The following is a 17,171-nucleotide window of genomic DNA, read 5'->3' on the forward strand; positions in this document are numbered from 1 at the left end:
TTTAGATGAGAACACCAATTTAAACTTTGCTTATTGTATTGAAACACAGATACAAGGCCCATCAAATGGATATTTCATAAGCTGCACTGCCCTAAATATTTTATGGAAATGTAAATAATACTGGCTGAAACATTATAAAGCTTAGTAACATCTATGAAGATCACTGAACTAACTGCCACTGTGCTTTGAATTTTGATTATATGCTTGATAAAATCACTGAAATATTGTTGTGCTTGAACTAACTGTTCAGCTCGCAGATGAATAAAAATGATGGGGTTTCTCTTCCTGTTCTAAGCATTAAATTTGTACTTGTTAAGATCTGTAGTGGTGGGAGTAAGTTTAGGTCAAAGCAACTGAGAAATAGTGTATTATATGAGCATAAAAGAAAACAGAATTGGATTTTTAAATACATTTCTTTCACTGTTTTATTCCTCCCAGCACATAAAACCATTCCAAATGAAGCAGCTTACAGATACTTTGTATTGAAGGTAGCTTTCTGTAAACAAAAAATATGAAATCCTAATCCTGATGGAGTCAGTTTCTTGGCTTCCATTGGATATATACATATGTAACTGGATATATGTGCCACGGCCTGAATTTTAAGATGACCAAAAGAGTCATTTGAAGCAGTGTGCTTTGAATTTGCCAAATTAAATATAAATTTTTTATGCCAGTCAAATAACTATTAAAAGTCACTCTGTGTACTTGGAAAACTTTGATGCTCTCTGCTCTCCTCAACGACTAGAATAGAAATACTCTTTATCATCAGCTAACTGGTGCAGTTTCTGACATGTTGCAGACTTTTCCAGCATCAGTCAGGGAAGGTCAGTGTAAAAGCTAATAAATATTTTTGCAATTATTTGACTTTGTATTAAAAACTCAGAGAAGTGCCAAGTAGGATAGAAAATAAAGAATAGTTTCATAGATTTTGCCAGAATTCTCAACAGATTACTATTAGCCTCGTTTATGAGACTGCACAGAGAACTGTGAAATCTCCTTTGAACTCTAAGGGCCAGATGGTTTTGCTGTTAGATTCTAATGGCCCACAGCAGTGTGCATACACAGACACTACGGTTGCCAGTTGACTGCAAACATGTGATGGAGGCAGGAGAACTCATGACCTGTACTTCCAAAACACAAGTCCCCTTGCTGCTGATGGGTTAAAAAAGCAGTTCTGCTACTGCCTCAAAAGGGAGATTGTTCCTAAAGCAAGCCATGAACATACACCTGAGGAGTGAATGGCAGGCACATCGTCCCATGCAATTTCAGGAAGATTTCTGCTGAAGATCAGGAAGCTGCAAGTGGCTTTTGCTGGAAGGTGAGGGTTTCCTGGCAGGCTGTGTGGGCCACTGGTCCCAGCACTGAATCATTCTATGCTGGAAGAGGGAGAGAAAGGCTGGACTCAAACCAATTAAAGCTGTAGGGCAGAATGGTAATTACTCTGCTGTCATATGGAACTGTTTGTAAGACATGATTTATTTTGGATTATATTGGTTTCAACTGGTATAATATGAACTTCCTGATTTTTCAAGGGTATGTAGACAAAAAGACCAAATATGGTTTTATTAATTTTTAATTTAGAACTACAAGTGTTTGGATGACCTACGAAATTATTTTAATGATCTCTGCACAACAGAGAGCTGTCAGTACTATAAATGTCATCCTAACTGGGTATTGGTTTCCATCATGGCCATTTAGTCTCCCCAGCAGAGCTACCTCCATGCAAATCTCTTATCTGTGTGAAGCTGTTGGGAAAAAACAAAGAGTCAGTGTTGCCAAGAAGCATCAATGAGACATCTTCATAACACTCAGTTTGAAGAGGAAGACACGAACAGAAAACCTAAGAGCGCTGTGTGTGTGCAGCTTGCCCTTGGAGCTTCAGGCATAGCAGTCAGGGGATGATTTGCACTCAAACCAATGCTTTTATTTCTGATCATTAAAAATGTGTTCCAGCATTGCTCTACTAGTTGATAAAGATTTACTCTTAACTTTCCGTTTTTCTTCCTTAGCTTTGTAGCACTTGGAAAAGTCACAGGGTAAGAAGTACTTCTGTGAATGATAAGTGTGACAAATTGAATTTGTTACAACTTTAGACTGCTGGTACAAGATGACCATGAACTCATCACATGAGGCTGCTCTTTTGTTCTCATGTAGAAAGCAAAGAAATTGTTTGACCAATATGAGCTGTAAGGATCCATGTATGATGTGGACATAAAGCAAATCAACAGAATTTGAAAATAAGAAAACAAAATGAGGGATGCATGATTGAGGAGAAGTGGAAGAAGTATAGAAGATAAACAGTTGGGCTTTTAACGTTCAAAACTTAGAACAAGGATAAAGCCATCAAAATTTTGTGCATTCTCCTTTTCTGGCATTTTGTGGGTTTTTTTCTTTTCAAAGCTAGGAATATTATCCTCAAGTTTTACATTACTATCTTCTGCCTTAGCTCACATAGTCAATATTTTAAGCATGGCAAAAGAAATGCTGCTGCATTTTGGATTTGTTCTTGTTTGATAGACATTTAAATGACCTTGTCATAGGATTTTTCCAGCACTGTAGCTTGTTCTTTCTGTCTCATACATATTTTAAAAAGATATCTGGTGTTGACTTGTACTTGCATATGATGTAAAAAACCCCAAAGTTTGCTTTCAAGGATATGGAACTTCAGCTGATGTACATGCAGTGTACAATAGCTGTTTTTCAAACTTAAACAAAATGTGAAAGCACTGTGTTGCACAAATCTCCTCTTAAGATTGCTAACGTAAGTGAAAGAGCCTCTGACAGAGTAGAAGCCTTACCATCTTACTCTGCAGGCTCCTAGCAGGGACAATACATATTATTTCAGAGCCCTCCTTTCTTGCTTGCAACCTTATTTTGCCCCAGGGCACCTATTTGAAGTCTCTTGTCCATGGCTATCTTACAGTTCCAGTCTTTTCCATAACCAAGAGAGATTGTCTTTCTTTCCAGATAACTGAACATGCAGATGCAACACTTGTAAATCAGAGGTGTCGCTTTCAAAGCCCTGAAAAGATCTTTTAATGCAGTAAACACAAAGTTTAGCAAGTTGAAGCATTAGTGTCTACAGTGTGTCAAAATGGTTGCAAAGGCATCACATCCGCAATAGTTAAAGAAATTAAAGGGGTTCTAGGGAAATTTCTTGTTATTCCTGAGCGCCTCAGTTCTTCTGATCAGGGTGCTGTGAGTCAGCAGGCACTAGTCCTCACAGGACTGGACCTTACAGGATTGATATGTCCAGCCACATTCCCACTCAGCCAGGCTGAAGCATGAAAAGCAATGCCTTTGAGAATTGGCACTTGCAGTGATTCAGCTGCCACAAGCCGGAGCCCTCAGAGTGACATGAGTGGGCACGGCTCCCAGCGTGTCAGTGTGTGTGCCACTGACACTGGCTGAGGGACTGAGCCCTGCTCCTGGCCTTGCATAGCTAGGCTTCTTCCATTTAAGGCAGCAAGCATAACACATGCTGAACTCCAGAGTTCCATGTCCAGGGAAACCTAGCCGGCAGAGAGCAAGCCCTGCCAAGGAGCTCTCGACGTGAAGCACTACGATAGCAAAGGTCTTGAATGACTAAAATTCTTGAAAGCCTTGGTCAGTATCAGAGACAGTTTCCAACTGGGCAAAGTACAATATTTTCCCTCTGCTTTTTATGAATGGCTGGATAGGGTTGTGCTGGAGTCAGAGTTCCCTGTGGAAGCCATTCATAAAAATAGCAAAACAAAACAAACACATGTGAAAAAAACTTTAAAGGTCCAGTCCAAAGCCACTGGGTGCCAGAGGCTGGGAAAACATGCTGGCAGCTCAAGCCCCAGCTATCACTGAAATTATTCAAGGGGCTTTTTGGTGGTCTGAAAAGTATGAACTGCTGTGTAGAAGGGCAGCTGGTAGAATTACTGTGACACATACTAGGCAGAAAGCCAGAGCTGGCCTTGTTTCAGACATTGTCTTTCCTCTCATTGAAGTGTCAGGACCTAATTCATGGAAAATATGGTGAGTTGGCAGCTCTTTCAGAAGATTTCATTGAGTTACAGGGAGTGAGAGTCACATGAACAGAGAGTGCACAGCCAAAAATATATGGGGATTTCTGAACTGGAGAAAACAGTCAGCCTTTAAAAATGTCTGTGGATTTAATGTGGTTTGGGAGTAGACACATGTACAGGTGTAATTAACAGGCAGAAAAAAAAGAAAATAAAGTGAAAAAAAAATTGACAGATTACAGAAGAGCTCAATGAGTTCTATAATTATGAGAGATTCCTTTAAAACCATTCCTTTAAAATCATTCCTTTGTCCAAGAGCAGCAAATGTCCATTAATGAGTTCAGGGCCTGCAGTCCACCTGGAGAAAGCATCAATAAAATGTGTGCCTTGATAATAGTTTCTCCATTGCAAGGGAATTTAATGGAAAAGGAAAGGGTCCACCCTGAAGTTTAAAGACAAACCCAGTCATCAGATAGTTTTTTTTCCTCACATATTTATTTGAGAGCAGGACTTGGAGACTGTTATATACAAAAATATAACAGCAGTAGGATTCCACAGGGTTAGAAAAAGGCTGAAAATAAACAAAGCATCTCTTGTTAAAATGGGACACTGGTAGTGGGCAGCCGTATTTAATCAATTAAATTCAATTTACATTTTCATTGATCCTTCCCACTGAAATACTGCTCTAAAAGGCCAGTTACACTAAACTGCTTATTCAGAAATATTCCAGTTATTTCCTACTACACTGTCATGAAAATTAGGTTTTTGGTCATGCAGAGGGATGGCATGTTGGCTTCTGCCCAAGCAAGGCACTAAAATCATGGCTGGGATTAGGAAAAAGCAGGAAGGAAGGGCAGGAAGAAAATCACTGGGTGCAATTCATAGACTAAATGTCCGGGGGAGGGAGGGAGGCAGGCAGCAACTTTGTTCCACTGAAGTAAGAAAAGCCTTTTTGTTGTTTCTGTGTCAGGATTTCATCCTTTATCTGTGGTCTTATTGTTCCATGCTGCTTCCAGCACCCACAAGGGTCATCCCATCATCTGGGCAATGCTGGTGTATTTTAAGCATGTCTGTATTTGTTCCTTAATTGGTAGTCCTCTTCTCCTAGGTGGGGATGAAGCACACCAGCACCTGGTGGGTCTCCTGACTCATGTGAGGACTGTTTCCCAGTCCTGGGTAGGACCAGCCAGGAGAGAGACTTGCTGAGAATCCGTGGTGGTGCCACCAGGTCCTGCATAGGCACCTGGACCCACCCAGCCTGGGCCAATGATGGGCATCCCTGTAATCACATGAATAGGCTTGCATCAGCTTCATGCAGCTGAAAGACTCAAACCAGAACTCAAAAGGGCTGGAAGCACTGTCCATCTCAGTCTCCTTGGTTTTGGCAAGGGTGGCTTTGGTCAGGTGGGAAGCCGTGGCTCAGGAATGGGGCCTTTGCCTGAGCTTTGACCCTGTTTGTGATAAATAGGGATGGCTTCCCCACAGCAGGACACTCCACTCACAGCTGAGAGTGTAGTAAGAGAGCAGCAGAAGTGGAGACAACAAAGTCTAATTATAAAATCAGGTCACTCTCATGGTCTGATAAGTTAAGGCAGCAGTACCATAGAAGAGCTGAAAGATGTTAAGGCTAAATTAGGTTTCACTTTGGTTTTAATTGTACAAACTTAACATGCTCCTCTCCATCCACAGTAACAGGAAGTACTTCAGAGCAAAGCTGATAGGTGTAGGAGAGGCTGGGTGTGAGATCTGGGTATGTTCATCTCTCCATTTCTGACTGTGGGCTTTTCCTGAACATATTTTTCCTAGCACTCGTAAAATCACGGCTAAATGTTTTCACTTAATTTTTTTTCTCACTGTGCCTTTGTTTTACTTTTCAGCCTCAACAAGTGGTTCAAAAGAAGCCTGCTCAGGTAAGAAAAACTAATTTAAATTATTTAGACTACTTTAAGTGAAATAATTTTTCAACTGGCCTCTTTTACTGTAAAGAAAGAAGGGAAATGCATCAATTGTATGAGCTAGGGGACAGCTGTTGCCTTGCTGGGCACAACCACCAGAACAAGTCATGCAGTGGCCCTGGAAATAGAGGAGGAAGAAGGGGACAGTACTTGCTCAGAATTGTCCTCCTTCTGCATTGGTCACCTTGCAGTGATAATGCAGACACACATGCACAGTTCTGTGGTGTAAGTCCAGCACATAACAAATATCTCTGTGTGTCCTGAATGTGGGTAGGTGGGAACTGCATTACAGCAAGGAGGTGCATGTGCATGAAACTCATTTGTCTGCTTTTCTTAGGGTTACATATAGGTAAAGCCTTATAAAATAAGGGCCTTTGTGAAATCATGGCTCAGGCCTGTTACTTAGGCTAAGTAGAAGGGAGCTGTGGGAGAGCAACTCTGCTGGAATAGGGATAGAGTGATGTGAGAGACGTGCTGTGTGATGGCCACATGTCCACATCATGGTGTATGGTGGTTGGTGGGCTTGGGCTTGTTATGCCTTAAAACTCTGTAAAGTGGTAACCAGCCAACGGCTTAAAAAGGCCTGGGTTTTGCAATGAAGCAGCTCTCCTTTGCACTGTCTGGGACTCTGCACCACTCTGCATCGTCACACTAAAGGATTCTGTAAATCCACAAAATATAATAGGCTGAACTTGGTAACCAGATTGGATCTGTCATAAAGACTAACACCTTTTGTGTTGGGTAGTATTATTCTTTTTTAACACTTTGAAAAAAATGCAAGCCACAAGGTGTCATGAAACCAGTCAAACACTCCAGTTAAAATTCACTTCATTTTCTTCTCCCAGCTTGCCCTGTGTTAAACACCCCAAGAACCTAACTCTAACCCTTTTTATATGTGCACTAACAGAGAAAAACCTCTGGGCATAGGAGCAAGTCCATGACTGCACGGCAGAGTCCATGGGCTGTGCTGCTGTACCTCCATGTACATGAGTGATAGCTGAGTCAAGAGCATAAAGGGTTCATTGCTCTTCTGGAAAGAGGTCTGCTTTTAGAAAGGAATAATATTTCAAATTTTCCACCTTATGGTTCTAATACATTATTATACAGTGTACATGGTCATAATACCAACTGCAATCTGAATTAGGAACTGTTGCATACGAAACAGAAAACATCCTACCTATGAGTTGAAGGGTTAAAGTGGTGTAACTCTCCAAAGCATGTGCAGGAATCATATTTCTACAAAAGAAATCAATACAGTTGCAGCAATGATGAATCCACAGCACAGCTAATAATGTCTCTGAATGGTGGAGGTGACACACAGGATGAATGTAGTAGTACTTTCAAGTAAGGTTAAGTTTTGCAAGGAGAGGTAATGCCTTTTGTTAGGCCAGCTTATACAAAAAAACAGGGTAAGTCCCCAGCAACTTACTAGGCGTGATCTGACTACACCACACAATTCAGAACCAGGGTCTTCTAATAGAAGAGATTTCCTCTCCATGTCTTCCTTATGTCCTTCAAATGTTACTGCTACAATCAGGCTATTCCTACTAGAACGTGGTAGTAAACCTGCTGGTGGGCACAAAGCCAGCTCTCTCTTTTGTGGTACCAGAGTGACAGGGAGGCTAAGCCCTGCTGCAGAGAGGAGACAAATCCAGGAGGCAGAGACTCCCAGGCGGCTGCTAATGTTGCCTTTTCCTCTGGTACACATCAGAGCTCAATCCCACTGAGGTCAGCAGGAAGAAGAGGTCTAGAGCTGATGGCTGTAGCCTAGCCTAGCAGAAACCATTGCTGCCAATGGCCTTGTGGTGCTGCCAGCTTTACAAGCTGACCGAGCACTGAGTCCTGCAAGTGTTTTGTTTGCACAATAACCATGTGCAGCCCTGGGTGCAAGAGAAGAAGAAAGATCTGGGACTGAAGCTGAGCTGGGGTGTAGGAGGACAGAGAGGGGACCTGGACTCTGTTGTTTTGTAGCAGAACAAAGTAATGACAGATTTAATTGATGGCCAAATGATGTTGGCATTTGAACTGAAGCACTAGCATTCCCCATATGGATTTTCCCAACCATTTGCCAAAGCAGTGATTTTGGTAGGGATGCTGAAGCGTGTGTTAGCCAGCTGGATGCCACTGCTGCTGCAGCGGTGCCTCAGCAGCGTCTCTGTAGGCAGAGACAGAGTGAGACAGAGAAAAGAAAGCCTTTTGACATTCCCATTAGTAATTGAAGTGTTTGTGCAGAAAGTGAGGAGCCACAGAAGAATACATGAAAGGAGAGAGAAGGCTGTTTAGATCTCTCCAGTTACCACAACTGACTAGTGAAAGAACACCTTAAATTATTTATATGCCATGTCTTTACACAGACAACATTTCTGGTTTTAATCTTTAGATGGAAGGATGTTCAGTGAAATCACTGAACTTGTCTTCAACCCTTCCTGGTTTTACCCACTCTGATGCTTGCAGTACCGCACCATTGCAGTTTTGCTGTTATAGGTGCACGGCAAAGAACAAAACTTTATCACTGTGAGCAAATGCTCAGGACAGCATCTTCCTGGGGCTAAAAGAAGGAGAGGTAAAACAGTGTTATTCCTGGGATGATCGAGAACTTCATTCTGCTGGGTTTCATTCAGGTCTGGTTTCCTTTCTCTGATTTCTTTATGTGGTACCTAATTTCCCTTTAAAGTAGGGAGGTTCAGACTCAGAATTAACTACAAGAACATGAGCTCATGCAGGCTTTCTAATCTGAGCTGTCTAAGGAAATAGTGATAAATTATATATAAACATGGGCACTACATGGAAGTTCATGGAGGATAATGTAAATCTTATACTACATTCAGAGGAATCTCTTCCTTTTCCATCTGTTTCCTTCAAAATATCCTCCCAGATGGCTTTACCATGTGGCAGTCTGGATTAAGTTAGAAATGTATACTTTCTTCATTGGTGGGGACTGTGAGAGGTTACAGTCAAAAACTGCTGGTTGATGGTGAGCCTTCCTTGGTAAAAGTGGCAGAAACTCTTGCCCACACTTGGTCCTGTCGTCTCCTAAGATTTCTATGAGTGTTAGTTTGCATCACTCTTACTCTTGTTCTTGCTGCTAGCAAGTATGTCTCTTGGGTTTGTGTCACTTTTAAAAGCACAGAACCAGATAAAATTTTCATTTTGCAAATAACAGCTCTGTTCTTGTCACCATTTCCCAGACTTTAGGCATCATGCAGGGCACTGCCATGCTCTAAATCTCTTCATGGTTGTCAGCTGTCCAGTTCAGGGCCATACAGATGTTTATGTAAACTTCTACAATATCTTTAAACTTTGCCAAAGCTCTGAGGATTTACCATCACACAGAGAGTAAGTAGCACCAGTAAAACCCACTGGAAATCTACACACCCATGTCATTAATAGAAAGCTTTGAATACAGTGGTCTATTCACATCTTTGTGATGATCACTGATGCATACTCTCCCACTTCCTTGGGGAAATGAAGAAAAGAGCCAGCGTGACATTGGTAAGTTTAGCACTTTCACATAGATATTTGCCTAAACTTCAGTACAAGACTCTTTGAAATCTACTCTATCTCTAAAGAATGTACAGGTAGATCTTACAGTCATGACATAGTAATATTTTTACCAAGGTGTCCAAATACACAGTCCACACAGAAATTTTTCATTTCCTCATTTTTAAGCAATTTGTAGCAGCTGTTGACTCAGCCATATGGGGGAGTTGCACTCTAAAATAATATGAAGGAAGTAGATGTTTTTAGGAAAACACAATGAAAGCGATCAAAATTTTCTGGAAACAGGACATGTTTATTTTTTATCATTTCTGCAGAGGAGACATATCATGAACATAGAACAGCCCTTTGAAATTTTTATTTCTCTTAAAATCTCGAATCCTTGGAAATCCTTCTTTATCTTAGTCTGAAAGACAGCATACCACTCAGAAAGACAATGTGTAGATCAGAATAAAAGTGTATCAGTCAGAAGAGTGCACTTCAGTATACATAGAACAGTGTACACAAGAAAGTATACAGAAAACATACGCCAAAAGAACAAGTGAAGCATACTTCCCTACCTAATGCTACATGTAGTAGATGTTTTTAAAACAATATCCCAAAAAATCAAATCCAACAAGAATAAACACTAAAAAGTGTAGTCTTATTTTGTACAGGAAAGAAGATCTGGATTTCCTACATTTTTTCCTGCCACTCATTTCTCAGTGTCGGTATCAATAAAGTTATGCATGTGAATAATTTTTATATATATATATATATATATATATATATATACACACACAGAGTTCAGGTTGCATCTATTGCATATGTCTACTCAATGTAGGACACAGTAAATGCTAGAAGCATCTCACAGGCTCTGCAGCCCAGGAGCTACACCTGTAGGTCACCCATTGGTGTGCAGCCACAAAGTTGCAGACTGTGAGCCCAGGGTGGTTGTGTGGCAGGACCAGTGTGCTGGCAGACCCCGGCCAGTAGGCTCAGGGAGCACGTACCTCATCACCTCTCTGTGCCATGGAATAAAACTGCACTTACACAAGCCTCAGGCCTTCTGTGTATCTGCTAGCCACCATATGTGAATGCATCCTTTTCCCTTCTGGGAAATGGGAGACAGAAATGTGGTAGGAATACTCCAGAAATCCACTTTAGCAGATTGAAAAGCAGCTTCCAGTGTCACAGACAGGATGGCACCAAGCAGGTGCACATGCACATCCAAGAGAGTGAGTGCCATTGTCCAAGGCCACCCTGTGTCCTGTGAACCCAGGAATGCTGCAGTCTTATTCAACTGAGCCTTGACTCTAGAAATACTGAATAATCTCTGCCCTGGAAGTTGACCTAGTACCCTGTGGTTTCATTGCTCTTTCCACTGCATTCAGCAAGCTACCTTGTGTCTCATGAACTTTTTTTGTGTTTATTGATATGGAGAGTCAGAGGGTTCCCAGGAAAACTCCCAAAAAGTCATATCCTGGAAAGGTAAAACTTTCTTTTCCAATTACACGTGGAATTTTGTACTTTAGCACAGGATAAATGTGTATGTGTTACACAGGCCACTGTGGAACATCCTCTAATGTACTGTAGGCTCTTGGTACCATGTGAGCACTTGCTGGGCAAGCATGTATTGTGACTTATGGGAAATAAGGAGAGTCTCTAGCTTTCCTCATGGATGCAATAGATGGAATTTCATGGAGGGTACTGGGCATTACATCTTTATCTTCTTTCTGCATTCAAGGAAAAATAGTGGAAACTGGTGTGGTTTCCAAAGGAAGATATATTCAGTCTTCCTTTTTCTTTTATAACGGGTTTATTGTGACAGGGAGACACTGAATAATTTGTCTGATGACTTTGAAAAGAAAAAAAAAAGCTATTTTTTTGAAATAAAATAAGAAAAGGAATCTGGGAGAAAATATAGAAGTTGCAATCACTGCTTCAATGAACAGATGAAGTACTAACCTGGGCTAAAGAATGATGGCTAGAAGGGGAGGTCAGGTATATTTGAAAGAAAATATTTTCTTACTTACATGACATAACTTCTGAATAGACTGAATAATGTAGATCAATGATGCTGAATACCTGAATCAGTGTAAGACTGAGGTAGCTAAGGTTTTAAATATTTATGGTTGTCATTTATTACATAGCTATGATAGAGGAATATTTTTGAGATGGCTACTTCCAGAAATTTGGCTGTAAATAAATGAAACAATTTGATTGGATTAAATCAATGGATTAAAAAACTCCTCAAGACAGGAGTATATTCAGGCATTCACTTTTAAAGACTCAAAATTTGGAAATAGCTCAGCAGCAGCCCAATTTCCTATCCTAGCAAGCTCTCCAGGCTATCAGGATAGAAGTGTTGCTAGTGCTGCTCCCTAAACCTGAGACACAGTGCAGCTCAGGATTTGAAAGTCAAAGAGCCTGAATGATCAAGCAGGAGAAGCATGGTTTGATTTGACTGAGCCACAGATCTGTTAAATTCAGATGTGCAATTCTGACAGTAGATGCTGACTGAGTTTTACATCCCCATGCTTAATGCTCCTGTGGTCCACAAGGCAGGCTAGGGTGCCTGTCACTGTGCCCCATGCAGTGCCCAAGGAACAGAGGTGCCCCAGTCACCACTGTCCATGGACAGCACAGCTCCCTTTGAAACCATGACTTCTGACAACTGTGCTGTGTAAGTTCCATTTTGGGAAAGTCTCACAGTGCCTTGATTCCCCTTCCACTAAAATTGACGTGCTGATGCTCCCTTCTTGCATAAGGGAGTGATCAACTTTCACACACTTATAATCTGATATGACAAAAAAGGAATCGGATTTAGTGAGATTTTTTTTTTTCTTCCTGGCTTGTGAAGGACAGTCTCGAGGATTCAGTCTTGCCTGCTGCAATATGCCACTTGAAGGTGTCATGTCAGCCAGTTTATGAGTCAATCAAAGAGCAGGAGTGCTGTGACTTCGTTCAACATAAGAGGAGCCTTCATCTCTGAACAAGAACAATAATGGATTCCTGACAGCTCAAACATACAACATTTATTTCCCTGAGGCAAACTAGGGTGGGAGGCAGCTTTCTGGATGAAGCACTGGTCATACATTTGCTCATTCAGAGCAAACACAGATATACTTTCAGGTCCCTGCTTTTTTTCCTGTGGGCTGGGCAAGACCTGACCCTAAAAGCAGGGATGTAAAACTTCAGGGAGTACAGCTGTTGAGCCAGTCCTTGCATAGCACAGGGAGTGGGTGTTGCGGTTGGTGGTAGAAGGCTAAAGGATTCAGGGGGGAGCTAAAAGATTTCCCTAAGCCAGCAACACTCCTCTTCAGCCTCTCCCTACCTCTTCCCTCCCCGCTCCTTGCTTGTGGAAGAAGCCTGAGGTGGTCAGGCAACATCTGTGTGCAGGGTGGCTGTGTGTTTGACCCCACTGCTGTGGCCACAAATGGTGTTTAGGGAGGTTCTCCCTCTGGTTCAGAACCTGGCTCTGATTTGACACGAACTGGAGTCTCACTAATAATAGCCAGAAGAGAAGGGGTTGTGGTGTGTACTTGGGAAACACCATTTAGGAGCATAGCTAGGCAGTGTTTAAAAAAGTGCCAGTCAGGAGTAAATTAAACAGTGCTACTTTTGCATACACATGCTACACATTTTGGCTGAGATTTTCAAGAGTAGCAAGAGTCAGTGCTGCTAATGCTTGGGTATCTTACTTCATACAAGACATGCGAGACATTCAAGATTCTCAGCAGCAAATGGCTACTCTCTGAAAATAAGGAATATTTTAAGATATATCCTATCTGATACTCAGAAAGCTGAAACTACCAGCATGATCACTCTGTGGACTTACAGTAATGAAAATAATCAAAATGCTAATTAGCAAAGATGAGGAGCAGAGAGCTGCACAGGAGGAAAGTGCTCTTTGGTGAGAGCTTGGTTCCTGAGCTTCTCATAAAGGGCTCTGCATTTTCAGTGGTCTGCATTGTTGTAGCTCCTCCACATCCAGATGAAGCCACTGAAGGATGCTCTATTCCCTGACTTAAGGATTACTACAGATAGTTCAGGGTTGTATCCTTGCTCATTTGTTACACCAAAAAACATGGGAAACAAACCTATGTAACCATTCTTGGAAATTGCTCTATCTTTGCTGTTCCAATTCAGCATATCAATTCTGCTGCAAATTTTATTTTAAAGATTATGTATGCTGCGATGGATGTGTAATAAGGTAAGCACAAATAGAATCAAAGTTAAGGTCAATGAAAATACAGTTTTTGTCTGTTAAATAATTTGCTCAGATAGATAGTTACAGTCATCACCTATCAGCACTAATAAAGTTTGGCTAGGAAAATGAGCAGTATTCTCAGCCCTTATATTTAAATATGTTATGGAAAGACGCAGTAAGAAGACAATATTTTTTTTTCTGCATAAATGCCAGGGAAACCTGGTCTTTTGTGAATTTAGTTCCTTGAAATCAATGCTGCCATGCTACCCCAGGGTGACATCTGGCCTCCCTGGGCAGTCCCTCAGCTTGTGACACCTGTGCCAGACATTAAGACTAGGGTGGACAGGCTGAGCCTATGAGCTTGCCTCCTCCCTTGCAGTTCAGAGAGGACAACTCAGGTGAAGGATTCATAATCAGTGTGAAACAGTTGTGATAGACACTTTAAAACCATTTTTCCTAGTGGAGCTTCTATTTTATATCATTTCAATTGATGCTCTCACTGTACTGTTCCTCAGTGCTGAGATGGAGTGAAGCAGCCCAGACCACAAACACGGTCTGTGACAGCTGTGCAGTTTGGGGCCCATTCAGAGCTCATGGTCGTTGATTGCTCATTGGGTATTTTAGGCATGTGACTGCTGTGACAGTAGACAATAAGAAGTGTAGGAGTATCACAGCCTCATGTTAGACCATGCAATGAGAATTATGGTCCTAGGCACTTCATGTTGAAGGCTACAGAAGTGTGTAGGTGGTTTTAAGACATCAACACTTTGCCAAAGAGTACATGACTGATCTAAATCTTTGCACAGCCTAGTGTTTGTGAGCATCTTGAGTTCATCCTTACAGGACCTAAACAAATAAATTTTCTTTTCTCACACTGAGGAAGGAAAAAACCCATAAAAGCCACTGCCTGGCTGTTGGGCATTGTAGCAGTCACATTACCATAGCAAACTGTCTCTCTTTTCATTGGGATCCCAATACAAGAAATTTTAAATTTTTTATGAAGTCAGCTCCAGCAGATGGTGAGCATCAGTGTTGAAGTTCTGCTGTTGGTCCCACTGTAAAGCATTCCTGGAAATTCCAGAATGTTTTCACAAAACGTTGGCTGAAATCTCTCTTTAGAAATGACTAATGATTATATTAGAGAGGGATATAATATTGCCAGTGTAGTTCTTGCTTTTCCTCTGCTCTGTCAATGTAGTCACATTATTCAGGGCTGATCTCTGATCTCAGGTTTGAAGAGTTATTTGCCACACAACAACCATGGGAAAAGAGAAGGAGAGAAATAAATGAATCACCCACATTCTGCTTGAATTCAGATCTCAGATTTCCCACATCCTGGTATTTAATTTCTCACAGAGTTACCAATGGTTGATCTCACGGCAGGATTAGTGGGAAGAAAAATGAGAGCTCCATTGAAACCAGACTTGAGTCTGGAAGGAAGGAACATGTGAGCTCTAGGACCCCGGAGATATCAGATTCAGGGTAGTGAATGGCTTCCACCCCCTCCCCTTCCCTGATTCTCAGGCTTCTTTTGAAGCAAAATCTGGAAACTGAATTCAGAACAGCAAAGACCCAGTTACAGTAAGTTAAGGGGCTCACACATCGCTTCAGTTGTCTCTTGAGAACTGTGTTATATAATGAGGCATTAACTATAATTTATGTTAGTATGTTTTTTTATGTTTAGAAAGGAGAATAGATTAACATTGAGCTATAAATTGCAGTAAATCTGTCTCAGCTGTAAATTAAACATGTTTTGAACATACATTTCCATGAGGATACCCTCTCTGATTTGATTATAGAATGTATATGTGTTCAATTGGAAAAGAAATTCCCGTAAAAGATTCTATAATCAAAAGGAAATCATCAGTATCTACTAAATTTGAGACCCTCAGTCACTTTGAATCAGGTTATCTTGGTTTGAGAAATAAAGAGTTTTGTCCTATGGATCGCTGCAGAGACAGATCTAGAAAAGTTGAATCGTTGCTCTGTGCTGAGGAGGCCAAACTTTCTCTCACTTTCCACCAGATTCAGAGTGTGAGATATTCAAGAAGTAGAAAAAACCTTTAAATGCATCACTCTAAATCCTTTAGGAGTTGAACATATTAAGATGACAAGAAGAGTTTGTCGTTAAACTATAACTACCCTTTTTGGATTACCTGGTATTTGTAGATTTATTGGCAAGGTGGCTTAAATTAGGGATTTATTTTTAGCCTGCAGCATTACATAATAAAATAGCAGCTGAATTCTTGCAGTAAAAAAGGGAAGGGATGGGGGAAGTTTATTAAAACCAACATGAATCTCTGATTTTGCTTTTTTGTCTGCACGAAGAGGTGCTCCATGGTTACACAATCAGTAAAGTTTGCAAGGGAAGCATTTCCATTGCCCCATTGTGCTTAGGAGCTGTCGCCTGCCTTTCACTGCAGACCTGCTGTTTAGTCTGAAACTGAAAATTAAACCCAGAACCTCAGCTCTCTAAGTTAAATACTCTGCATTGCTGGAAGCACGCAGCCTTGCCAGTATCTGTGTGGCAAAATCCATGATCAAAATCTTCAGACATTTTTAAAAGCATTTTACTAGTCTGTTAAGCTTTACTGGTTTTGTTTTTATTTGGTTGGGGGGGGGGGTTGTTTTTTGTTTTTGTTTTTTGTTCTGGTATGTTGTTGTAGTTGTTCTTGTTGTAAAAAATAATTTTTTGAATTATACTAGAAAGTCTCATGTGAACTATGCTGAACCAGCTCAGGGAGCCTGGCTCACTATCTTTAAGAAACATGTTTCTCATTTTGGAGGGCTTTTCTGAGAATGGCCAGGGCAGGGCAGAGCCATGTATGTTAAATTCACTTCTTCGGTGAAACGAGAAACAAAAAAACAAGGGATGAGAAAAGCCAGGGGAGATGGCGGAGAGCAAGGGTGGCGGTGGCCGAGCCCACGCGCCCTGCGCTGCCGAGGCTGCACCGGCAGCGTGGCAAAGGCCGCTCAGCCCTGGGGCTGGCGCTCATAAAAATGTCACCAGCGCACTTCCACTGTGAAAGGCTCTTTTATCTCCCCTTCCCACAGCCCCTTTCCAGAGGGTACGTGGGGCTGGGCCGGGTGGCTGCTGCTTGGCCTCCCTGCATGGCTGGACCCTAATGAGGTGTGTGCGGCTCTTGGCTGCAAGTTTTCAATCTCTTTCTTATTACTTCAAAGCTGCTGCTCCGAGGTTCAGACAAGTTTGATCACTTGGCAGAATCTCTCAGCTGGGATTCTAAAGGGAAGATGCTTTATTTTATTATTTAACGCAGTAGACAGATAGCACTTCCCAAACTACTCTTCCCAGTGGCTTCATGGTCAGAGCCACAATGTTTTTTTAAGTGATAAATGATTGAAAGTGAACAAGTTTTGGCAGTTGCTTCCTGTCTGTAACAAGTGGTCGCTTTCAGGGGGAGAAAAAAACAAGAATAGAAATATAACAGGCCTTACTTTATTTTCCTCTTCATGCTTTATATTTGGTGGGAGTGGAGGGAGGACCAAAAAGTAAATGTGGGTTTGACCTCCATT

The 17,171-nt window shown here is 41.4% G+C and overlaps 1 protein-coding gene across 1 annotated transcript in view; it reads left to right on the forward strand.

Moving 5' to 3' along the window:
* HMGA2 (high mobility group AT-hook 2) overlaps window positions 1-17,171 on the forward strand; it is a 109,823-nt gene that overhangs the window by 80,797 nt on the left and 11,855 nt on the right. Inside the window, exon 5 of the mRNA XM_030238529.2 lies at window positions 5,870-5,902. Coding sequence (XP_030094389.1) covers window positions 5,870-5,902 — 33 coding nt within the window. The remainder of the gene's footprint in view (window positions 1-5,869; window positions 5,903-17,171) is intronic.

This window comes from Serinus canaria, chromosome 1A, assembly GCF_022539315.1.
Source record: "Serinus canaria isolate serCan28SL12 chromosome 1A, serCan2020, whole genome shotgun sequence".
NCBI lineage: Eukaryota > Metazoa > Chordata > Aves > Passeriformes > Fringillidae > Serinus > Serinus canaria.